Source organism: Bombus affinis, chromosome 6 (genome assembly GCF_024516045.1).
Source record: "Bombus affinis isolate iyBomAffi1 chromosome 6, iyBomAffi1.2, whole genome shotgun sequence".
Classification (NCBI taxonomy): domain Eukaryota; kingdom Metazoa; phylum Arthropoda; class Insecta; order Hymenoptera; family Apidae; genus Bombus; species Bombus affinis.
The window spans coordinates 3678006-3704125 of NC_066349.1; the positions used below are offsets into that span (position 1 = coordinate 3678006).

At 31.0% G+C, this 26120-nt stretch overlaps 3 protein-coding genes and 1 long non-coding RNA gene across 14 annotated transcripts in view; 1 reads left to right on the forward strand and 3 right to left on the reverse strand.

Moving 5' to 3' along the window:
• The window catches only part of LOC126917962 (endophilin-A), a 30187-nt gene extending 11676 nt beyond the window's left edge, over positions 1-18511 (forward strand). For 2 of the 10 annotated variants that reach the window (XM_050725449.1, XM_050725448.1), the window contains exons 3-13: positions 7044-7112; positions 7386-7602; positions 7851-7984; positions 8145-8211; positions 9161-9226; positions 9813-9913; positions 10084-10187; positions 10662-10780; positions 12062-12154; positions 12904-13019; positions 13418-18511. In XM_050725449.1, the coding sequence (XP_050581406.1) occupies positions 7044-7112; positions 7386-7602; positions 7851-7984; positions 8145-8211; positions 9161-9226; positions 9813-9913; positions 10084-10187; positions 10662-10780; positions 12062-12154; positions 12904-13019; positions 13418-13537 (1206 nt within the window). In that variant the 3' untranslated portion in view covers positions 13538-18511. Of the gene's footprint in view, positions 1-7043; positions 7113-7385; positions 7603-7850; positions 7985-8144; positions 8212-9160; positions 9227-9812; positions 9914-10083; positions 10188-10661; positions 10781-12061; positions 12262-12903; positions 13020-13417 lie in introns of all 10 variants that reach the window. The other 8 variants (XR_007711145.1, XM_050725450.1, XM_050725452.1 and 5 more) reach the window with 8 other exon arrangements.
• The window catches only part of LOC126917958 (furin-like protease 2), a 567776-nt gene that overhangs the window by 26265 nt on the left and 515391 nt on the right, over positions 1-26120 (reverse strand). The gene's annotated exons all lie outside the window — the stretch shown is intronic.
• Positions 12635-13418, reverse strand: LOC126917989 (uncharacterized). The gene is made up of 2 exons (XR_007711186.1): positions 13170-13418; positions 12635-13069 (listed from the first exon to the last, which is right to left on the reverse strand). It is a non-coding gene; the product is annotated as an uncharacterized LOC126917989 (long non-coding RNA).
• Positions 23118-26120, reverse strand: part of LOC126917960 (SKI family transcriptional corepressor 2) — a 31752-nt gene continuing 28749 nt past the window's right edge. For both annotated transcript variants that reach the window (XM_050725446.1, XM_050725445.1), the window contains exon 7: positions 23118-26003. In XM_050725446.1, the coding sequence (XP_050581403.1) occupies positions 25903-26003 (101 nt within the window). In that variant the 3' untranslated portion in view covers positions 23118-25902. The remainder of the gene's footprint in view (positions 26004-26120) is intronic.

Sequence of the window (26120 nt, forward strand, 5' to 3'; positions counted from 1 at the left end):
TTATTTCTTTCCTGAAACTCAATTTGCCTGGTTTACTATCGATAATAATTTATATTTGTTCTTTTCCAATAAACTTCTCCCTTTTCTATTTCTTAGTGTAATTACGATATTATTTTACTTATACTTGCTAAGTTTTTCTTCATTGACGATTAAAAATGAATAAATATTCGAGGTAATTTACTTTTGAATATCGATTTCTCTCTGTTATATCATTAGACTCCACTTGAGTTTGATTCTATCTTCTCGAAGCTTATTATTGTTATTTTTCATTTTTCAAATATACAACATTAATATGAATTAATTCGTTAAACCTCTAGTTCGTAATCGTAAAAGGTCAATATTAAATAAAGGTAAAGTATGGCCATAGAGAAAGTGACTAAGAATAATTACGATTTCATATTGATCGACGTTCCAACCATTAGTACAGTGTTTTGACCCGTGAACAGGAGTCTCGTTCGTCATAATGCGCCTTGAGTGGAACAATTAATTCTTATTTAGGCTGACACTTATTAAATTCGAGATGGAAACGTGTTCATAGTTGTATATGGTTAAAGATAAACTTTCTCAAACCAGGAAAAGTATTGCAAAGAACAATAATTGGACAAATATAATCTTATATAATATTTCAAAAATTATAATATTTTAATCATTACAAATTATATTATATAAAAGGATTTGCTTTGCAATGAGTGATATTCATAGGTATGTTTAAATAAATGAAATACTACTGTACTTAAACATGTACATTATGGTATTTTCAGTTGCAGTCACTAACTATTATAGAACCATTTGTATACAGTTCTTTTCTCAGTGTTTCAGCGTCAAACAATTTATTTTTGCGTAATTACAAAGAAAATATTCAGTGAAAAATTAATTGAAATCGTTATATCGCGAAACAGATAAATGTAATTATTTTGTTATACATATGTATAGTGTAGAATGAAAGAGAGAATTTATGGCAAGATTGTTCTATGAAGTAATGCAAATAGCGGACGATTTCAATGAAGTTCTCCGTGTATTTTATACGGGGAAGACCTTAATTCAAATTTACCGGCTTTTTAAACGAGTCTGGGAAATGATACTCGAGGTTGCTAGAACGACTTTTATTTCAATCATAGAAAGACAATATCCAATTCATGAAAATTTATATTCGCCAACCAAGGGCGTAAATGAATTTTTATCCTTTTGAAGTCGCAGTTCTGAAAGTTCATCATGGCATGGTTTTTGTTAATGTATTAATTAACTTTTAGAGTTACTGTGTATTACTCACTTATTGTTCTTAATGTTCAACAAAAGAAAAGAATAATTTTAAATATACTACAGAAAATTGCAAAATAAAATTATCTTGTAATCTTAAATAATTTAGGTTTGTCAGTTTATTTTTTTTATATACTAATTACAAATATAAAAGTATTATTTTTATAATTAAAAAATCAGGAACTATATAATGGTTTATTTGTTGCGTCAAAGAATCAAATGCTTGTAATAAAAAGAATATGAAAAGAATTCTAATGATTCTCTTTTAGAAATAAACAATCTAAAATATTAGGTATGGTATAAATTATGTAAAATTTACAAAATGTTTACTTTTATTATAGATATAACATAGCTTTACATATTAATTTTGACATGCGTGTAACAATTATTTAGTTTTGGGTTTTACGTAATCGATTTTGTAGCAGTTACATTTAAAATTTTATCTACGAATATTTTAACTACGAATATTATAGAAACGGTGTAATGTAAATTTTGCATGAATTACACATTTACTCAAAGTATCGCAATTATTGCATATAGGTAATAATAATTGCGTTGGCAAGTGCTATTGGTAATAGATGCTCATTTGCCCTTTATAAACATGAAATATGTAAACTAAGCTATAATTATATTTTAATTCTTAATTGTGTTATGTTATATATTAACCATATATTATATATATAAAATAATTATTATATTATTATTATTATTATTATATAAAAATAAGTATATATTAACGTCTGAAATTATTGTGTTTATTTTGTGTTTGATTACGTATTAATAATGTAGTTCCTTCGAGGAAAGAGATTGGAACAAACCAGCTATCTGTACATCTGTTAATTTCTTCAGTGGTCGAGGTTACATTTTTATCTTATCCTAACCCTTTTTTTTTATCCAAAGTGAATATTCGTGGCGAGTAGAGGAAATATACTCGCAGTCATGTGCACTTTAAAGAGAAGGTTATAAGGAAGGATATGAGGAAGATTTCTTCGTACTTAACGTCAATGTATTTCGTCCTTCGTAAACGAAGAAGATTTACAAGAAATGAACTCGTTTGCGCACGATCGAAATATTATTAATACTATTTTAAATATTATTAATACTAAATATTATTAATACTATTATTATTAATACTATTTATAATGACAAGTTATAAAAGCTGCCAGTATCAATAAGAATTTATCCGTGCACAACAGTAACAAACTTGATAACAAAACAAATAAAATTTCATAAGCGGAGTTGAAAAATTATAAGTTATCTGTTTTTATTTTTTGTTATTCTTTACTACTTGAAATTTGTACGTTAGCTTAACGTTATTTATATTGTATCCTAATTCTAAAAAAAAAACTGTTTAACAATAAACGTGCAAAAGCCAGCCATGTGCGCTGTAAGGAAAGGTTTAACGCGAGTAACTGTATTTACCGAATAATTCCTTGAAGCCGGATTTTCATGGTAACCATTCTCAGAATATTTCATCGGCAGTTGTAACGTCGCGAGCATTACAATATAATCGGTGCATAAATTCGAATCAAACAGTATGTAATATTGCAACTACCGGATGTGGGTCAGATCTACTCTAGGACAACATGTAATCGGCAACGGTGCGCTACCTATGTTTCTGCGTGTGATGCCGCTCCACAAGTAGGTCACTGTTAAATATAGGTCACGGTCGTATGGAACTTTCGTCAAATAATCGTATTGCCTGGCTTTTACACTTTTCAAGGATCCCGACATAGTGTTGCTCTCGTCTATAACTTCCGACTCAATTACAGACGACTCGATATTCGCGATTATCTTAGATTTGCTATATTAAGTTACGCGATCACTTAATAGAAATAAACGATTTTCAACTTAGCTTTAAACCGAAAGCTTCTATAATTATAAGATTAAAAGTTAATAACGGTGAAGTGGTTTTAGTTTTTTAGACTTTCTGCAAACATGGATATGATATTATTTATTTCCAGAGTTATCTCGGGATAACTTCATAAAAATGAGAGACTTTTAACTTATTCATTATGCAAATGAATCTCACATATAAAAATACAAGAATAGAAATGCTACCTATAAATTACGAATTGTTCAATAGGAAAAGAATTAAAGTACACATGTGATTAACAACACTCTTGCGATGTTGTTTGAAATTCTATTATATTCATTATATGGAATAGTAGAATGAAGATAATTTCGAATTAAACAGAGCTGAACAAAAACGAGAAGAGAAAGAAAGATTGTGGGTGGGTTCGCGATGCGATATTCGTTGTTATTATGTAAAATGAATTGCTTTCATTTCGCGTTTCAAACATTGTAGACGATTCATCTTCCTCGAGAAAAGATGTGTAGAATATTTTGCTTGTTATTGCGAAAGGGCGCGTAGTAATGTTTGCAATCCTCATTCATACGTTCCCGTTTCATTGAAATTACTTGCATGTTTCTCAAATGAAAAGAATTAAGCCACCGTGATAATCTTTATTCATATATGCAAAGTAAGAGAGAAGATCAAGGAATGGCACGAAATGTATTTATTAAGAAAATCTTCTCGAACTTTTAGATGGATTAAAATAAGTGAAGTAAATAACGAATGAAATAGAAATTATATTTGTATAATCATTTGAATAAATAATAAAAATATTTCACTTCCGTAATGTCCAACTTTGAAACGATATATTTAAGGGATAAAAAGATATAACCGCTCTAGAAAGCTCGTTTGTAGGCCGGATATGATGGACAACCGGAAACTGGCCCGTCTGTCGTCATAAAAGAGAGCATCGTAGAAATCTCGAGCACATATATAGTGATAGTCGATTGGTCAATGTTGGTTAATTGCTCGTAAACCGAGATGATCTTGAAAGATGAAACGAGATTTCCTATGAACGAGAGATACCCGTAGGTCAGAGGCGAGGGCAAAGGATATATGCAGTATGGTAAGATGTTTGAAAAGGGAAGAAAATACCACTGCCAGAACCGATAGGCTCTCCGGATCAATAATACCCGTTGTCAATTGATCTAAAGTGATGTATACCTCTGAAATCTTGGCAACTAGTACGAAGGAACTCTCGACCGATATTTAACTATTTTTATCATGCAATTATCACCGCATAATAATCAATAATCAATATTAAACAAAGATATTTGAAACTATTAATTCATTACATAATCAAAGTCTATGCTATATGAGTTATTAATATAACTGTTTCCATTTTAGATTTATCTAATCGTCATATTATACAAATACATTTTGTATCGTATCTGTATAATACAAATATCTCCACTGTTTTTATTATCGAACAAAAGTTCTTGAATAACATTAACATAAACTTGCATATTCAAATGTATAACGTTGCGAGCAATAGAACACAATAATAAAAAGCAAGAGATTGAAATCTATTGAAATCTATCGCGCGATTAAATTGACGTACTTCCTTCTCCTCAAATAGCAAAGGTGAATTTAACGAGCAAAAATCGAATAAAATGAAAAGCATGTCTATATAATATGAGATATGAAAATACAAGAAAAACAAAACAATGAGTATTTATTTTTTAGTGAACGGTTACAAACCGAAAATGTTCATGTTAGATAATGTTAAATATTTGATATGCTAGTTAAAAATAAGAATTGCGGATCATTCACCCGGTCGAAACGAAAAATGACCTCACTCTTCCTACTTTCACTATTTCTGATTAATAGAGATAAGTTTGCGTTACGTCAAGAATAATACAACTTTTAACAAAAATATTATAAAGTTGATTAATTTTAATAAATTGATAAGTGTAAAAAATATGCTAAATGTAATTTCTATAAATCCAACTGCTTTTTCTAACCAGTTACAATTTTAGGCAGAAAATTGATACGAAAGTTACAGTTTGAAAATTAAACAGACTAAATTAAGCTAAATTAAATCAACTAAGTTTAACAAATTGTAAAGTACATCATTGAGGTTTCAGATATGATTGGAGACACATTATGAAGATTTTAAATGCAGTTTTAAGTATATCATGAAGAAGATAATTATTGTTCTTCGTAACTTTGTTATTGCTTTAGAAATTCATTTAACCAACTTATCCGGCTCGTTTATGTACAATCAATTTCCTGAAACATAATTGATAGAGAAAATATGAAAGAGAGCGTGATAATTAAAGTAGAAATTATACTACTTATTAAAGCAGCGTTAAAAAGATGGGAAATAATACAAAAATTTGTTTTTTTTTTTAATATTTTCTTTTTATAGATTATGAAAATAAAAATAAATGTTTGAAAATAATAAGGAATTGATTGACATTGCGTTCAACTTACAAGAGTAAAAAATTTGTGATTTTTACGAAAAATAAGTAATATAAATTCTCTTGTATTATTTAGTAATCAACATGAATTAACGAGTATTATTCAAGAAATTAAAAATATGCGCAAATAATATTCAGTTCCTGCATAATTATAATCAGTTCAAAGAAGTTCTTTTTTATTTTTAATCAAATGTTCGTTTATACATTTAATAAAAATATGCAATAATGAGTATACATATATGACATGCATTAATGTTGCCGGTTATTATATAATTTATTATATAATACATTAAATAATGTATTATATAATACATTAAATAATGTATTATATAATAAAAGTGTAAATAAAAGTGTAGTAAACATTCATAGAATGAAGTTAATAAAAGAAAAATTTTATTAAATGTGTCAGAGAATATTTACGTAATATACGTAATTATAAGGAAACAAGATCGAGAGGAGGCGAAGATCGTGAAACTTGATTAAGTTAATGAAAAACTCGTTATTAATTTACCTATTAAAAAATTGCTAAATTATAAAATTTCAAGTATTCAATCTCTCACATATAAAGTTAAAAACAATAAAAATTTCTCTAATAAAGACATTAAAGAAGTGTGTTTCATAACTTCTTTAAATTCTATTTATCAGTAATTAGTAGTCGACATTATTTATTGTGAAATTAATAATTTGCAGTGATGGTCACATGTAAGTCAAATGTAATTTGCATTTATTTCAGTAACGATAAATGCAAATGTACTTTGCATTTATTTAAGTAACTCTGCATTACACCGTTATTTATAAGTTCCAAGCACATTACTGCAGACGTATTTTAAGAGTCTTTTCCTTTAATTATTTACGGTAAAACCAAGGATTACTTTCGGAAAAATAGTTACGCTCATCCATTCATGCTTTTGCATTATGATCTCTTTTGTGAATTATTATAAAAAACACTAAAGATTTGTCATGATATGAGACATTTTTCATTCATATAAATTTTATAATAGATAAATCTGTAATCTTATAGACATTTTCGAGTTATAAATGCTCGTCTGTATCCATAAAAACATATATTTAATCCCAGAAACAGTTAAAAAGTTAGAGTTAGAAACATAGAATTTTAAAATTATTCCTGTGGTCTTCAGTTCGAAAAGCAAATAACAACATTTGTTATTTTCGCGTGTACCTGCAGATTTTAAGGTTTTTATGTTTCATGAATTTGAAGGCTTCCTGAATAAACAAAATGTAATCTTGTCATGATTTTCGAATTACCACGGATCGACTGTGCTTAACTCTTAACTGGTATTATTGGATCACAGGCAACCATAACAATTTGGAATTAGATTATTGAATTTGAAGAATGTAAAATATAAAATAAAATTAGATATGCTAAGTTTCAGCAATTTAACATAAGTTACAATAGTTGTACATACATAATCCAACAATACTATTTGAAGGGTAAAATTATAATGTTTAATCTTATTATTTAATTCTAATGAAATTTGTATTTTCAGTATATGACAGAGAAGATGGGCGGAGCGGAAGGAACCAAGCTCGACGTTGACTTCATGGATATGGAGAGGGTGAGTACACGTTTCTACATTTTTAAGGTTTCCGGAAAGTGTTCTTGTTGCATCGCCTTTAACCTTCGATCAATCTTCTCGCCAATGAAACCTTCTTGATGAAATTTGTTCGCATCTCTTTTACTTCAAATAAATGAACTCCTTATGTACTTTGAAATATTATGTAGAAATAGAATTTAGGGAAAAGAAAATAAGAAAACGAAATAAAAGTAGAAATTTGATAATGTAATATCATTTAAGCTAACGTACAGTATGATATAATTTTGATCGTAGAAAACGGATGTCACGTATGAGCTGGTAGAGGAGTTACAAATGAAAACGAAAGAGTTCCTTCAGCCAAATCCAACTGCAAGAGCGAAGATGGCCGCGGTCAAGGGCATCAGTAAGCTCAGCGGTCAGGCAAAAGCCTCGACTTACCCCCAACCAGAAGGTGTTCTCGGCGATTGCATGCTTATTTATGGAAAGAAATTGGGAGAGGATAGTATTTTCGGTACGTTTATTCAGTTCATATAGTTAGACTTAATTAATAATTAATTGTTATTTTAAAACATTCATATTCACCTCCTATCATCAAAAAACTGTGCCGCTACTTTAATTTTCGGAGGACATTCGCATCTCAACCCATAACTTTCGTAACTGCATACCTAACGAAGAAACTAGTAGAACAGACGCATAAATTATGCATCTAAGTACAAGTAAACATTCGGCTCATTAATCTTTCCTAATTTCTGTTCACAGCTCAGGCTCTGGTTGAAATGGGCGAGGCAATGAAGCAGATGGCGGACGTGAAATATTCTCTGGACGACAACATTAAACAAAACTTCCTGGAGCCTCTGCATCATTTGCAGACCAAAGACTTGAAAGAAGTGATGGTAGGTTGGTTACTAAAAAAAGTTGGCTTTTCTTCTTGACTCGTTGAGTAGCGTTGTCCCAGTTTAACGCGACAAGAATACGCGACGAGACAGAAAGAAAGAAAGAGGGGAAAAGTGCATGTATTCGTGAACGGGAATTGATATCCCTTTTTGTTTTCAGCATCACCGGAAAAAGCTTCAGGGACGAAGGCTGGACTTCGATTGCAAGCGGAGACGTCAAGCGAAAGGTATACTTGGACGCGAGTTGACTTTATCTCTCTCTGCGATATTTATTGATTTATTTAAGCACAACACATTGGGGCCGTGCACATTGTGTCCTTGCACACCGTGTACATACATCATGTCCTTGTACAAAAACTCGATGCGTGTCGTTTGCAATTATACGCACGTAGAGTGGCTCACAAAAGCGTTCGAACACTTCTGAAAAACTCTTATGGACATACTATACTTGTTACATATTTTGAAATTTCATTGGTATTGTAGTAAGATAATAGTATGATTTACGTTGGTAAAATATAAAACAGATATACAGTGGCTACACAAAGTATTTACACGTCATTGTATTTATTATTGCATTTACTTACTAATTAATTAGATTCGATTTCGTCATGTTATATTTTATATGGTAATAACAATTTATGACTAAGAAGGAATATTTTAATATATGACAGATAAAAGTTCTGTGTTATGATAGCCATATCTCACTACAGTATTAATGCAATTTCAAACAGTTCTGTATAACACACATAATACATTCATAGAAGATTTCTATAAATATTCAAATAGTTTCATGGGCCACTCTACTAAAAATAAAGATAACATGTAAAGATAAAATCTAAAATCGGACAAGAAATGCAGCTTTATTAAATGATTTATGCGTGTTCTTCCTTCATTTTCAGTTCATTGTCTTAGTTTACAGCCATTCCATTCGCACGTTCTGCTGCATGTGCACTTTGTCATAGATAAATTATAGTTGGTTGATGTTACCATGATAATTTTCTATTTGTTTATATGGGGTGTTTCATCGAGTTAAAATGCAGATCATTTATTGCAGATGATCTTATTGCGTATGAAGGTCCATATTTATTTGCAAATTATCAATCATTGAGTTTTTCAGTTTAGTATGAGAGAAAAATATTTGTTTTCCGTTTGTTTGTCTGCATTCTTAATAATTAGCAACTGGAAAAAGATCAGCCAGTCCTCATTTTGGAAGTCCAGTGAAGTCTTCTTCACCATACACTGGTACGTGATTTCCCTACGTGCAATAGTTATTAAATTCCTCACTTTATTTCCAATTTTTTAGATTTAGTTGCTTTTTTTAGAAACATATAGAATAATCAACACTTTAATTATTTCCCTTTAAATCCATAATCATTATGTTACATTATGTTCATATAAATAACAATCCAAGTTATGATCTTTCTTTTTTCATCTTTGATGTATCTTTGTATATTTTTTTTCTAAAATAAATGTATGTAGATTTATATCATAGTAATTCACAATCGTTTCAGATGATTATATAAAAAATACTAAGTATAACAAATATAAATATATTCAGAAGTGCACTAAAGGTACTGCGAATGTTGAATGTGTTGTACTTATTCTGTATATATTTTCTAGTGAAACTTCAATATCTGTATTATAAATGCTTGTGTTTCGAGAAAGAAGGAATGTACACGATCAAAGCACTTAGGCGTTTCGTATGGTTTAATTTCGCTAACTTTTACTCCTTGTTGTGTGTATATCTTATAATGTATCAAACGTAGGCATTTAAGCAACCCTGTAGTACAATTTTTAATACCTTTACCGGCGCAAACTTTGCGAGCAGGTTCTCACGTTTCAGACGACGAGATTCGTCAAGCAGAAGAGAAATTTGCAGAGAGTCTCCATCTGGCACAATTAGGCATGTTCAACCTTTTGGAGAATGATGTAAGTAAAAAACTAATTGAATGTGTATTAATTTTAACTTGAACAAGTTCTTACATAGAGAGATACTAAATCCTTCATGGAAGAATTGAGCAATTAATGATAAAACTCAAGGATGTTTGCTTATCATTGTTATATTGCTATATTGTTACTTTTCATTGCTTTTTCCTTAGGTTGAACAAGTGGCACAGTTGGCAACATTCAGTGAAGGTCTCCTGGAGTACCATCAGCAGTGTACTGAGATTCTAAGAACACTAACAGAGACACTTTTGGAGAAGTATGTACTGATACAGTATACATACCTCACCAGATTTAGAACATCTTTTATTTTTTATGATTCTTTATAAGAAAATATATAGAATATAAATGTTAATTAATAAATTGTTAAATTATGGCAATTTATATAACATAATTTTCACTTTCTTTATTGCTCTAAAAAGAATTTTGATTCTTTGTGTAATTTATGACTATATTATGTACACAGTATATGAATACTATTGTTAAAGATCATCACAGTGCGACATTATACTTCTGGATCAGTGGAGGTTTGAAATTCGAAGTTAAAACCAATTTTGTAGCAACTTCTTTAACGAAACTCTATCGATCCAAAGATGTAGAATCGCACTGTAGTGGTTTTTAACAATATCTATACATCTTTTACTTTATTATATGAATTTTTGTTTAATTTCTATAATTTTAAGGTTCCTAATAACATTACTTTATGCTATTGTATTTTTATATTTAATCACAGGAAAGACGAGGCAGCGAACAAACCAAAAATGGAATTTATACCGAAGACATTGGCCGATTTACACGTCGATGCATTACCTACATCGGATGCTATGAACGGTGGGAACTTCTCCTTCCACGGTAAAACACATTCACACATATGTTCACATCCAAAATAATGACTCTTGCGGGTGGATTGGCTGTCTGTTTCTTGTTTCCTCTGTCATGCAACATTTCTACGTGTCCTGCAACTATACACTATAGTCGTATACATTGTACTCTTTCCTGATTGAATTTCCCTCGCCATTACTCTGACTGCCAACGGACATTAAGTTTTTGTTATCTTTTGCACTCAAAGGAATATATTACATACACACTAAAATATGACATAATAGTAAGATATAAAAGTCGATGAAATCATATTTGAACTTCAATATGGAGATTGATCTTTTTTTTTTATTATGGTTTCACCGAGATTGTAATAGAACTAACAAATTGAATAACAGAATTTTCCTGCAGTTTCATATTAATTTTGATAAATAATATTATATAATGTCTCTGGGTTTAGCATTTCGTTTTTTCAAATGCTAGAAAGTTATTCTGTATAAATATATATGTCGGAGATGTAGGGACATCGGGCCTTTCTTTAGGAAGATCCCCAATACTTGGGCTCGAGGTGACATAACTGGTCGCCGAACGTAGTCACGGTCACGGGATAAACGATATGTCTAACAGAGGAAGTACCGATGTTGAGGGACACGCTGTATTAATAATCAAGCCCCGGTCAGGGGCAATGTTGGTTTTACGCGGGAGTGCCTAGTAACGGTGCTTGGAAATTTGTTGATATTCCCGATCAATATGTAATTGACAAATGTGGCCGTATCTGTCTTTTATTTTACAATCACCTTGGAGAGTTTACTGTTATCGACTTGGCAGTCAGTCTGAAAGTAACCCAGTGTTTGAGTTAACGCGTCTGCGTGCTACAAAATGTATTCTATTGTACAAAGAATTTACCCGTTGACCGTGGATTCGTTATTAAGCCCAGGAACAATGTCAATAGCTTTTGTTATACTTATTAATTATTACGCGCCTGAAATTTCTAACGAAAACCTGACATATATATATATATAAATAAGGTGAAATTGCTTCACTTATTATTGCTTCACTTAATTAAACATTTAACACGATTACTTACCTATCATCTTAAATGCATTTTATTTTACTGTTTCGAAGCTAAGCATTAACTTTTTTGTATTTTTGATACTTTGAGAAATAATTGTACGCAAGTATGAACTATGTATATATTGACTCACCAACGTAATTTCACGAAACTCATCTCTAACACATTCATTACACGTTATCCGACTGTTCTGTGTGTATACTCTCGTATACCTGAATGTCTGTCCTTTTGACACAATGTAGGGGCAAGTCGAGCCGGGTCTCCGATTCATGGGGATGGGAAGCGCTCGCAGCTCGAGCTATTTCCAGCCGGAAACCCGCCACAATCTGCCAATGGTAAATTTTGCATGGGGTTGGTTTCTCCTATCGTAGGTTTCAATCGATCGATTAATTATTCAATTTCAATTCTATCGCTTTTCGTGCACCGCAAACAGGGCAAGAAAGTAATTACTATTTTGCTTCTTGTGTATCTTCTATCAATGTATTCTAATTTAGCCATTTAACGATCATTAAGTATATACATGCATGTTTATGTAATGGTTGTACATTTCTTTTTGTGTGTGCTGTTATGGAATACTTTGTTTTTCTTAATTTTATAAGATATAGTGATTCACAATAAAACTATGTCAAGGCCGTTATGTTGTTTACTATAATATTATATATATTATAATATATAATATATAATATATTATATTATATATATAATATAATATAATATTTATTGGATTGTTGTAGATTTCTCTATAAAAATTATATAAAAAGTCTGCTTAGAACCAATAGAAATCTAATTTTCTAATTTAATTTTCACTGCATATATAGATCTCAGACATTATCGTATTTATATATTAATGTGATTCACTATACTTCATAATTTTATCTAGATTTTAGCGAGAACAGCTGTTTAAGTTGTTCATCAGATATTACCATACATTTAGTTTTGCATTATGTTTTATTTTATTGAAGATAAAATTCAAATTATTTAGATACTGTAGTGCTCTAATTTAAGACTGTCACAGCAAGCCTAATATTTTGTTGCATTATTTATTTGTATCTAATATAATTCTAAAATTCTTGATGGTTTCTAGCTTCACCCTTGCCATCTCCGAGCAAATCGCCAGCCAGGACTCCGATGACAAGACAACCTTGCTGCACAGCTTTGTACGATTTCGAGGCAGAAAATCCTGGAGAACTCGGCTTTAAAGTAAATATAACACAATTTTCCATTTCTGATTCTTTCTTTGTTTGAGTAATCTGAATTGGTAAATGTATTTAATTAAATAGTTTGTAACTTAATTTTTTGTTATCGTAATTGAGGCATTAAAAATAAAAGTGAACTAACATAGAAACATACTCAAGTGTAAATCACAGATTTTAATGAAACTTATATAGTATGATGTAGTTCTTGAAAAAGTATTTGACACATATCTTTTTATGTACTGATATTCATGTTGAAAGAGTGAAAACAGCTCCCGAAGTTGGATGTTGGAAACATATTTGACGGAATATCTCCGAAGCTATTAGGTTTAGAAAAATTGTTCAAATGTAAAAAAAATGTTTTTAAACAAGTAATGTATCTAACAACGGTGTATTATATTTCAGGAAAACGATACGATCACTTTGACCAAGAAGATTGACGAGAACTGGTTCGAGGGTAGCCTGAACGGTCGTACGGGTTATTTCCCAGTAACTTACGTGCAAGTCGTAGTGCCATTACCTTAAGGAGACGCGGTGCGTCTCGAAACCAAAGACCCTGCATTCGTTCATCAGCGTTTACCACGAGAATTACCTTAAATTAACAATTAGCCTAAAAATCTCTCTTTCAAGATTACTCTCTTCTCTACTGAAATCACTTATTGCGTTATGGTTCGCTTATTCGAAACGGATGAATCCTCAAGTTCTACTCTATTTACTTATTTTATTTCTTTCCTTTTGTCCCCAGGAATAGCTCTATACGCATGTTAATGTACATATATAATGTTATAGTGTCTTTTATCGACGTAAGGACCTTCGCGCGCGCAGATACATATATATATAACACATGACTTACAGTACTACAATTAAGTATGAATACACGTATACACGTACACGAGATATACATGTACACACAATATTATACATCATGAAGTACCTACGATGGCAGTCCACTGTCAAGGGCGGCTCTTTTCTCACTTTTTAATGTCGCCTTATGTGTCATCGATTTAATATCATTAATTTCTCACCAAAGTTTTATTGCACAAAGACATCAGAGCGCCAAGACTGCATTGAAATTTTTCGAAATACTTTTTACCTCAAGTATTTTCCCGTTCATTCGATCAACAATCATATACTCGTTTAGTAGACATAGAACAAAATAATATTGCCTATTAAGTGATCTGCTCGGAATCGATTTTTCAATCATAAATATTTAAATCACTCGATACATCACGTTCATATTTCATGATTTCATTGAACGTTCATGTTTTCATGTTGTATATTTTTTTCCATACATTTGTTATTTGTTCATCATGTTCTCAAGTGCATTGTTCCTAATATAAGGGGAGAGAGAGAGAGAGAGAGAGAGAGAGAGAGAGAGAAAGAGAGAGAGAAATAATTGAAATCATGTCATCCATCTTGCGTTGGTCCGCACGGCGCAGCAAAGAAGAAGCCACATAATTCGTATTATTAATATGGATTCGTATGTTGTATAGTAATTCCTTTTCATTCCTCTATCATTTTTTCAACGTTTATCTCGTATCATTTGTCATTTTTTTTTAATCGTTTAGGTGACACTGACTAGAGAGTTAGAATTTAGTTAAGCGACCTTCAAAATGGCGGCGAACCTCTTCCACGAAGTCGTCGATTAATATTTAATGAATAATTAGAGATATTCCATGTTTTTCATTCTGACTGTTTCGAGTCGTGACGCAGAATATGATTAACTATGTATTTCTGTCAGTCAGCATTTCTAATTCATTTAAAACTCGTTAATTCTGAGTTCCTTCTGTGTTATATACTCAAATTGTCTTCTTTTTTTTAAGATTTTAGTTCTTGTTAAGTGTAACTTTTTAGCAAATTAATTCGAATGACTAGTAAAACGCAATACTTTCGGAAGAAAATAGATTTTACTTTATTAAGTATTTTTAAGATTAGATATTTTAATTTCTATCCTTCCTGGACTTTGTACGAGAGTTCAACCGCCAGAACAATGAAAGTAATTAAGGAACTTGGTTATTTGTTGCCACGTGGATTTTAGGTAAAAAATCTTCAAACAAAATATTTGCTAAGCATAATATTATGATAATGTTAGAGTATATAACTTACATATTATATACATATACAATATATATACATATATGTTGTCGATGACGGCGACAACAGTGATGACTACGACGATGGCATTATTATTACTGGTACTCGTATATTTTTCCATTTACTGTTACAATGAAAACATTTTCCATGATGAAAAACGTTCTTGGCCTTACCTTATATTTTTAACTGTTCCAATATAGTTTCATATAGTTGGTATTTTATGAATTATAACAGTTCGCTAAGAACAACGTTCCAATGTGAGTGCGTTCCATGATTAAAAATTTTATGACTAGGATCTTTCCTAATGTAGAGATTATAACAGATTACAAAATTTCAAATCCGCATATAATTTACGATAGCTTATGTAAATTCATATTTTTATGTGTATATGGATATGAGGACTTCTTTCATCCTCTAAATATTGTCGTCGACACTTTGAATATTTTGTATACTTTTTCATTACATACATTTCCTACAAATGCATAAGGTCTGCAATCTAATTATTAACCATTTAATGTACATATTCGCGATACACATTTCATTTAATTTAACCAATATTAAAATTTAATCTATATAAATTTTTATAATATAACTAATTTCACTGTTTATTTTATGAGCGAAATGAAAAGATTAACAATTATTACCTGTTGATGTTTTCCTGAACTCGTTTTGGTTGTCATGATGATAAAAAGGAAAAAGAGAATCCTAACTTCAAGAAAGATATAAATTATAACACGTTTTATTTCTTGAAGATACAAGATATAAGAATCGAGGAGAAATGAATTGTGACGTTGTTCTTACGATGTTTAAAATTCTTAAGAACGAAACCTAGTTTGACTTGCCACTTGGAAAATCGTTCCGAGTTATCAGCTGATGTATTTGAATACCACACTACTATCGTCATCAGCGTTCAGTCATTGCGAAGATGAAACAGAAAGAGAAAAAAAGAAAACGAAGAAGAAGAGACATTCATATAATTTTATCTATTGTAATTCATCATAAGTCGCATAAAATCTTTTCTGACAAAAAAAAAAAAAAAAAATCGAAGTGTTATCGATGTTGTGCAATATTAAAATTTTAACGTCATGCTGTTTAAGTCACGATCGCTGGATCAGTGTTTCTCAAAGGCACGATTGAAGAAAAGGAAAAGATAAATCTGATAATAGATAAAAAAAATGCCTTCGATGTTAGATATCAATGATCTTTCGAATGAAAGCGTAATCTTATTACGTATTTCTTCTTTCGAGCAATAGAGAAACAAAACTCTCGTTCTTTGTGATTTTTGTCTTCGGCAGAGCAAAACGACGCGAAAGAACGTAACAATTGTAGCGACTAGGTGCCATACAGAGAATGTATTCGTAATTATAATTGCCGAAAATGTGACAGCTTATAGCTACAAAACCACAGGTTGTGATAGCCTTATGTTCTTTCGAGCGTTAGCCGCTGCTAGAGAATTTCGTCAATTAATAAAAATACGCGAATTAGTGAGGCGTGAGTTTCATCTTCCAAGCGTTGTCGAGAATCGTTGAGAGATATATAGTTAGATAAAATCATGATTGGGAAGGTTGGGAATCCTGTAACTTGCGTCCACATGCAAACGATAGCAATATAAGTATCCTCCTGGAACGAGAGACATATCATCGAGGTTATCTTTTTGCGGTTTGAGAAACACTGCACTGGTACATACATACATATGTACGTTTAAAAAAAGAGTATCATGAGGGATTTATTCTCATTGAGTGATAATTATTGTTGCCCTCGCGGACCTGTAACAACAATCTCTGTCAACTGGGAATTATAATACGATCGACGATCGTCGAGGAAAATAAAAGGAGAACGAGATGAAACGATCTATGAATAACTAAAAATAACAGATCGGTATCTTACTCTATAAATGTTGGCTATTGTTAAATGTTGAATATTGTTCTGCGGAGGGCTTGCCTCCTTTTCGAACGATGTAGCACGCTCGAAGCTTCGAATTGACTATTCATTTTAAAGAATTATTTTAGCAGTTTTATAGTGATTATTAGACTGCGAATATTTATGTATTGAATTTATATTATATATTTATGGAAATCTCAAAGTGCAAAATTACATAAAATATTCGAAGTATAGTGAAACAGATCTTTGCTTAGATTTTATTTTCTTAATTATATTAAAAAGAGTGTAAATGCTTACAGTCTAGTAATCGTTATTCTTGTTTTTCTTTTTTTTACCTTTCTTAATAGCGACGAAGAAGCATTTTATATATATAAGTACATATGTATGCGTATGTTTTCTAGGTTATATTTCTTATAGAAATGCGTTATTTGTAATATGTATATGTAGGTAGATTTATGATTTTAGTGTGTTCTGAAAATTCGTAGCGAAAGTTAAGAAAAATTTAACTGGAATTGAAATTTTTGCAATCTATAATTTCACGAATTTATTTTTAAAAAATAGTAATGGGTTTCCTTAAATAGGTTTTACCGCCTTCTAGAGTATTTCACTTTTTTATTTTTCGAATAAGCTTTACAAAGAGCGCAATAAATAACAATGAGACTATACCATATTCAGTGAATGAGACAAAGGTGAATCTATCAGTTACGACTCAAAATTTTTTGAATGTATGAGATTTAACATCGTTTCAATGAAAAAAGGAAACTTATTTTATTAACGTATTTTCGGTGTTCCTCCTTAATTTTCAGCGAACGTTTCATTATTCAATAGAAATCTATAATAAAAATGCTACGAACTTTTTGAAAAAAACATTATTTCAAGTAGCGTATTTTATGTAGAGATTAACTTATTTTCGAACGCATAAATTTCGTTCGGAACGGCAAGCTCTCCGCATTTTAATTGTAATCTAACTATTTCGGGGTCGGGCCGACATTGAATCTATCGCCCCCCGCAGTCACTGAGCATCCTTGGTCTGGAAAACTCGAATTACAGACGCTATCCTTTTTTCTTCCTATCTTATATAGTTTAGCTATTCATTGTTCTTTTATAACCCACGGTTCTTTATTCGAAACTCTTCCTTTCGAATTTCTCGTGATTCTGGTCCACTTATATTTTGTAAGCGTCAAAATGTTTGGAATCCATCGAGAAACACGAAAGAAAGAGGGATATTTTTCTTCCTTTGTTCTTTTTGTAGGTTATGTTTTTTAAGTTTCTTGTCTCTGATCTCGTTTTCTTGTTAATTTGTTTGGTTGTCCTTGACAAAGTGCGAAGAGACGACCAGTGGATGCAACGCAGTGATACTTTCAGACAATACATTACAAATAATTACACTTATATTAATAAATTAATCTATTATGATTATTGAACTTCGATCGAAGAGGAATATACGATATGTACTCGATTTCGATCAATGCTAAATAATTATTATCACTAATTAAGAAATAAAGTGTGCTCTATGTCATGCTACCTTCGGTCTTCAATGATTTCTTAGATCTTTCATTTTTTACATTTTAAAGTAGTTTATTAAACATCTAATAACACTTAATATACTCTACAATTCATTTCAATAAATATTCTATATATTTTCTAACTATTTATTCTATTTATTTCAATCAGTACAATTAAATGCTTTTTTTTAACTGCTTCATAATTGAACTTCATTTACAGAAAACCTAAAGAGTACTGTTAACTAATTTATTCTCAAGTAAAATATAGTAAATATATTACATAATGGAAATAAATATATTACGTTAAAAACATAATGATGTATACTAAAAAGTAATGTATAATAAAAGTTTAATTAATTTTAACACTAGATTTACCGACATTTCGATTGCGTTAAATTGATATGTATCCGAAGAGATATACCACAAAAGTGCAAAACGAGAAAGCTTTGAAGAAAATGAATTTCGATATATATTTATCTCGTTAAATGGATAAGTCAGAACAAATGGTAGAAGAAAAATGTAAACCGTTCGTGTAATTTTCCTCGTGGAATTCAAAATGCATCAAAATGACGGGTCCCCTAAAATATTTAGTTAAATATTGTACTAAATTAAATTTTAGTTATTTTAACTAATTTAATATTTTTTATTATTTATTAAAATTTGTTACAATTTTTTATGCGCAATACATACATGATAAAATATACAAAAATATACCTCCATTTTATAATACTTTTACTATTTTTTACTTTCCAATAGATACAACCAACAAATATAAAAACAATAGTTCTTCATCTCAACAGTCACATTAATTATTTCATTTATATCAAATATCATTCTTAACCTCATTTCATACACATTTGAAATTTAAAAAAAAGTAGTATCAATCGTAAAAAGAAAGAAGGCTTGCTTATCTTTGGGAAGGTGGTTAGGCGTGATTCTGCAGATCATTTGCAGAGTTAACCAAGCCTGCGACATGATTTACTGGGCATAAAAGCTGCATCCATAATGCATATCTGCCCTTCGGTGGACATAATTGTATATGATATTACCCGAGGGAGCACGGTTCTTCCCGGTAACAAGGCATACCATCAACTCAAAAAGAACCCTCATAAAGCATCCTCTCCACGTGGCGTCGCTTCCACATGCTAGTTCGCGCCGCAAGATCGAGCCTCTATTCGCGTTTTCTTGAGCTGCGTTATTATCTGGCTACCGCAAACTCAGCTTGTCCTGAAGTTAACCGCGGAAAATACAGCCTTTTCATGCCCAATTACAGAGCTAGTTTTTCTTTATGTGCTTCTGGTCGTGGAATTTTTTTCACCAGCGTTTAGCAAGCTGAAAAGTCTCAAGATGAATCTCAGGATATATTAAAGGATTTAAGTTATGTGTGAAATAATAGGTAGGTTAATTTCATATTTATTTCAAGTTTTATTAAATTAGAACTTTTTATACAAGATGTTTCAAAAGTAGGCTTTTTTTATTTTGTTAGGTTATGGTATTCATCGAAAGGGATAAAGAAATGTTTAATTAATATACACAGAACATAAAATCGATCAACGAAATAGTAGTTTTTACATTTATAGAAGTTGATAAGTTGATATTTATGGATTACACAATATGGACTGATATACTTTAAGTAAACTACCGTCCAGAAGCATGTAATTTAATTATAAAATTTTTACAGATCGAGATAATTATTCTGAATTTTGTATCTATTTTATACGAGTCATTTTCAATAATTTTAGATTAGCTTAGGTTCCTTTTGTAATGCTTTTAAATAGGTTTTACAAATATTTACATTTTTATTTTGAATGAACGTAAGAACTGAAAAAGAACGTAAGAACAAAAAATAAAAAAGAAAGAGGGAAAGGAAGAGTTCCAGAAATTTGCAAAAAATAAATATCTTTAATCTCATCGAGAATGCCATTTTAATTTGATATTTCAATTGACAACGGTTTGACAAAACAACATCCTTCTGAATACCATTCATTGTTCCTCTTCTACAGTTTAAGAAATATTCGTTCAGGGACGCTTTTCTTCGAGGGAAAAGTCGAATTACTTTCTGGCAGATACAATACCCGCTGCTTGTTCGCATCCCGTAACAGGAGGGTCGTTTTTATTAATGCATGCGAGAGGGGGCACGTAAGCGGCTTACCTCGTGCAATTAAAATGTTTCTTTAAATACTCAGCTTGTCGACTTTATTGTAGATGACTGAAAGTTGTGTTTAAATCCTTGCTTGTTATACTGGTTTCCGATACATTCTTCGCCTCTGCACGAGGGCTATAGGTAGAAACATCATGTTTTTCCTCTCTTCTCTTTTCCAATATAGTTTATGATTCAAAGTTCGCAACATTCGCTTGCATAATGTTTTTTATAATATTAAATGAAACGATTATATTTAAACATATTTTTGCATTTGTTATGACACATTTTGTCATATGGTAGAATTATTTATAAGAATTAATGCAACGCGACGATTTAAATTATAATGGGTTAAGTTAACCCCTTAACCTACGATTTACGTTCGAGAATTTTGGGCCGAAAACGTAAACAAGCTCGCGCAGTCTTCGAGCTATTCGCACGACTTGTGTAGTACGTACTACGGGCTATGCCCGTAATATTTACGTTTGGTCCGATCATCTACTACGGGCTATGCTCGTAATATTTACGTTTGACCCGATCATTGTACTACGGGCTATGCCCGTAGTTGTAGGTTAAGGGGTTAACATATAACGTAACATTGCTATTACTATTGTCATCACTTTAATTGTTTCATTATGCAAACATTTAAGATTGAAAGTCGGCAATGTATTGGACAAAATTACTTCAAAATTTCTGCATCATGTAAGAATCGAAGTCACCTTTATCGATCTCATTGTGAGTGGATTCTATTTTGTGTATTATTCATACGATATTGACAATTGAAAATTTAACGATACCAGTTAACAGTTAAGAAAAATGTAGTATTCATCAAATAGATTATCAATCTGTATATTTTTTTTTATTGTTGGAAAAGAAGCAAGTGGAATTTCGTGAAGTATCTCTATCGATTATAGTCGATCGCAAACGGGCAATATCAATAATAGGCATCGTTGAAGAAACACCGTCTGCGGCTAATGTTCCGGCAAATTGGCTTCGCGAACGAAGACACCGTTGCCTCTCGGGAGGAATCTACAAGTACGACTGGCTTTTCTCGCGCTGACTTCTCCCGTAACTACCTCACGTTCCGACAATACGTGCTCATGTGCCACTGTAAAGGGTCATCTAGATTTTGAAACCGGAAGTATTTGTAAAGGTTTGTTTCGTTCAGGAACACGGAGTGTCCTGCAGAATGTGTTACAAACTATTATATACATAAAAAGGAAACGTGGAATTGACGGTTAATTAGGATTTATATTAGCATTAGATATGTATATTATGCAAATTTTGTATAATTACTATTGAAATATTTTTTTAGTTTTTAATGGCTATCATTTTTATAATTGAATATAAAATTCTGAATATTAAATGCTATATTTTATATTTAATTTATTTTAGTATTATAAAATGTATGTGATATTTTTGAAAGCCAGGAACATTAATTCTTCTGAAACCGTATTTAATTAAAATGGAATTAAAATGATTTATATATGTCGGATTAATGTAAAAATTCAAGTACCTTCATTTTCATTATACAAACTATGAATAATAATTAAATTTACAAGCATAGAGTCAATTAAACTCAAGAACTTAATTTCGAATAAAGCGATTAATCTTATTTTTTTATTATTTTTTATTATCTTAATTACTTACGCAAGAAGTATTAAAAAACATTTTATACTTTCCTATAAATAAAAATTTTAGAAGAAAACTACAATTTTCAAATTTCGTATTTGAAAAAATATATAATATGACTGTTGCACAAACTTCTTTTCTAAACGTTAAAGGTAACTCTCCTCTGCATGTAAGTAGATAGCATACGATCGCGTATATTTTATGAAAAGACGATTGAGTTCTTCATATTTCTGTTGCCGATACGCTTACGAAAATAGTATCGTGAGTACCATATGTGGTCGAAATCTGAAATTTTGCTGACGATCGTCCAGGGACTACAAGCTGTATCTGTTAAGGGTTTCTGCTCATTGGAGCGTCCTCGTGTAAGCGGGAGTGCTCCCCGAGGATTTCACAGCCAGGATACATCCAACGACCAAAATTACACCGTGCATTCTACTATACACCAGTTTCTCCAGTAATCGAAAGAGATTTGTTTTTTTCTGGTTAGTCTAATGTATCTTTGTATTTGTTACATTTACGTGATTGCTTCGTACTTTTGGTTTTCTGCTTTATAATTTAATTTAACTTTGCTGTATATTATATAATATCTTATCATTAATTATATATCTATATTGATATTTTTATATAAAGATTTCCGAAATTAAAAGTAGCATAGATACCATGGAAATATTCTATTTTGTTTCTTTTACGTCTTTTTATTATATGCAAAATAGTTAAAAATTGTTGTGCACGTCAAAATTTTGGAGTTTTAATGTTAACTCATCTCCTCATCTCTCACAATTTATAGGTTAGGAACAAAAAACAAATCGATGAAATAAAACACGATTTATGAATAAATAAAGCATAATCAACATACACCAGTGATCAGAACTTTTATTGTTATTCGGATTACACATAGTGTTTCCATATGCTGCCGCTTACACTTGTTATGTACTTTATCAACAATACGTTTCGTACCACCTACACGGCATCCTTTACAGCTGTGTTGCGTATACACCGGTATTCTACGAGATAAAAAGCAGAGGAAATTACTTTCATCGAATACCGTACCTCACGATACGATATAATAACACAGATTCTCCCCATTGACTGTAATATTTCATGTATAGGTAATTCATTTCCTTTATATGTAGATTCGTAGCTGAAGACCACATGAGATAAATGATAAACAATAAAAGACGAAAACAACCAGTTGAATCTGAAGATAAAAACAGATGATAAATAGTTGAATTTTGATAATTTGAGTCTCAAGGGGAGCACGGAAGAACTAAAATCTTCTCAGAAGCAATTAAAGGGGTGAATTAAAAACAGGGTGATTAGAATTTTAATTCTTAAATAGTATTGTTCTATAAAGTTTAGGTTATTTCATTTTATTTTGTATTTCATGTTCTCTACAAAACTAGAAAATAAACTAGTAGTGAAACTAGTAATAAAGTGAAATTAAATTAAAAATTCCAAAGTTAAGTAACCTAATCCTAAATTGTTATGGTCCCAAATGGTTTAAGTATACCAGTTATGAGTTAAAATTGCCATGAAACGCGAATAATATAACTTATCATGTTTTATCCCTATGGTCTTCAATTCCAAAAGTGTCAATGAAGAGAATCTGTTGATATCTTCATGTTAACTTTCAGGAACATCCGCTCCATACATATTTTCGCTATCTTTTTTATCGGACAAGCGATCGCAACGACTAACCATTCGCTCGAGAGGCTAATAACCGTAAGAAGTACCTATATTGCACAGCATATCAACTCGCGCAGAGAAGCCAATTTCAAGCTGCATTAGCTCCTCGGTGCACTAAGTAAAGTAATTATTACAATGTAAAGGAATCCTCGAATGCATGTTTGTGCATGTATGTATGCTTAGTGAATCGTACTTAACCCTGGAATTCATATCAATGATCGTGAAATCAAAATATGTTTCGTTGCAGAAGTGCTTCAGTTCCGTAGTATGAATATGTTAGGTAGGCATTAATTAATCTCATATTGCCACATGAATAAAATAATGTGCATGAAATATACAATGGCAAGCACAGATTCTTATATTAAATTTTCCTTAATTTATTTTATAATTATTTACTCGAAATAAAAATTTGAACATTGTTCTTTATTTAGGTACAACGTTTGAAAGTATAAGAAATTTTGTATCATAGAAATAAATTCTTTCGTAATACAATTTATAATTGAATTATATAATAATATATAGTTGAATTTACAAGTAAAATTTCTATATTTATACACTTGTCATTGTATATATGTATAATCATTATTGAATTAATGCTGGACAGATTGATTAGACAAAAGCTAAAAATGCTGGAATATCTTTGTAACAGACAATGATAAAAATTGTCAAAGATAGTTTTTGATATGAATTCTGTTTTTTCTTTGTAATTTCTCTGTAATTAGTTAACGTCAAAGAATAATTTATTTTAATTCCAGGGAGAAGTATAATCGAGTATTGATCGTCCTTTCCACAATCAAGTTTCTGTTATCGTATTTGAAGTTCGTGACTAACTGCATTTTTCCTGCCATTTACACACGTCCGTACAGTTCAATTGTTCGTAAAATTACAAAGTTTTGTAATACAACCAATTCTCTATGTGCACAAAACTTGATGATTATACGCATTCATATAGTTCACCATAAGAATCGAAAATAAATATCTCTAGATACGTACAAGTTTTGAGCGAAGTTCTTTATGTATATGTATCTATATCGTGGAAATTAGTTACACGAATATTTATAATAGTGTTTCTTGTGCGAGCGTAATTGATCTACAAAATTAATTCTGAGCGTAAGAACGAGGACGACGATCAAATTTTTTTTGTGCTTTTTTCGTGTCTTCGTGCATTTCATGAGTTTGCTCAATAATAAAAAATACGTAACATTTTTATCCACACTACTCGATTAAGACTAGTTTTGCTACGTCTCCGCGGTGAAAATTGAATGAGATTCGCCTGGTGAAAAATTGCGTCGATGGAAAAATCGAGAGATTAGAAAGTGAAATGATTATTTAAAATAAGGATCTCCATCGTCTAACTTTCTGGGCCTTCGTGCGCAATAATTTATCAATTAATAAATATAATGAATTGTATTGATCAATTCTTACTTTTATTAATTTTAACTTTACCATCGAGAAATTTTGAAATTAATTATAATTATTACTGGATATAGTTTCATTTGTAAGTTAGAAATTTCATTTATGACTTATAAAAGCCAACGTACTTTAAATGAAAATTTTTCAAGTATATTGTTATAGAAAAATCCTGGATATTTGACATTTATTTTTTTAACTTAAAATTTATAAATTCCTAATTTTCTCATTGTACACTTACAAAAAGACAAAAAAGTAGAAGAGAGCCATCAGATCAACGCGCTTTAAACTAATTGGAATTCACCGGATCCGAAGCTGAATGCCGACGGAGACCCCTAATTTACAGTGTCTTTTTGAATTACTCTCTACCTCATTCCCTCTCTTTTCCTCTTCTACTCGTCCGTTCTCTCTTTTCCTCTTCTTTTTCTTTCCATCTTTTCTCTCTCTCTCTCTCTCTCTCTCTCTTCCTCTCTCTCTTTAACCTCCATCCCTCACACTACTTCTCTTCATCCTCTTTCAGCTGCTACTGCATCTCGTGTCGATTAATTAGTGGGCGCAGACGGACTATGAATCTGGCCGTAAAATATTCCTCGTGGATGGCAAGCGGAACAATCCGCACTCGTTCTCTCGTTCGGCTCACTTCCTGCAATCATCATTGTTGAAAATTAACAAAATTCCGCTCCGCGTGCAAAGCCAAATCAAAGGAAACAAACAAAATCGAAAAACCGTTTCATTTATTCATTTAGATTGAATGGGTAAT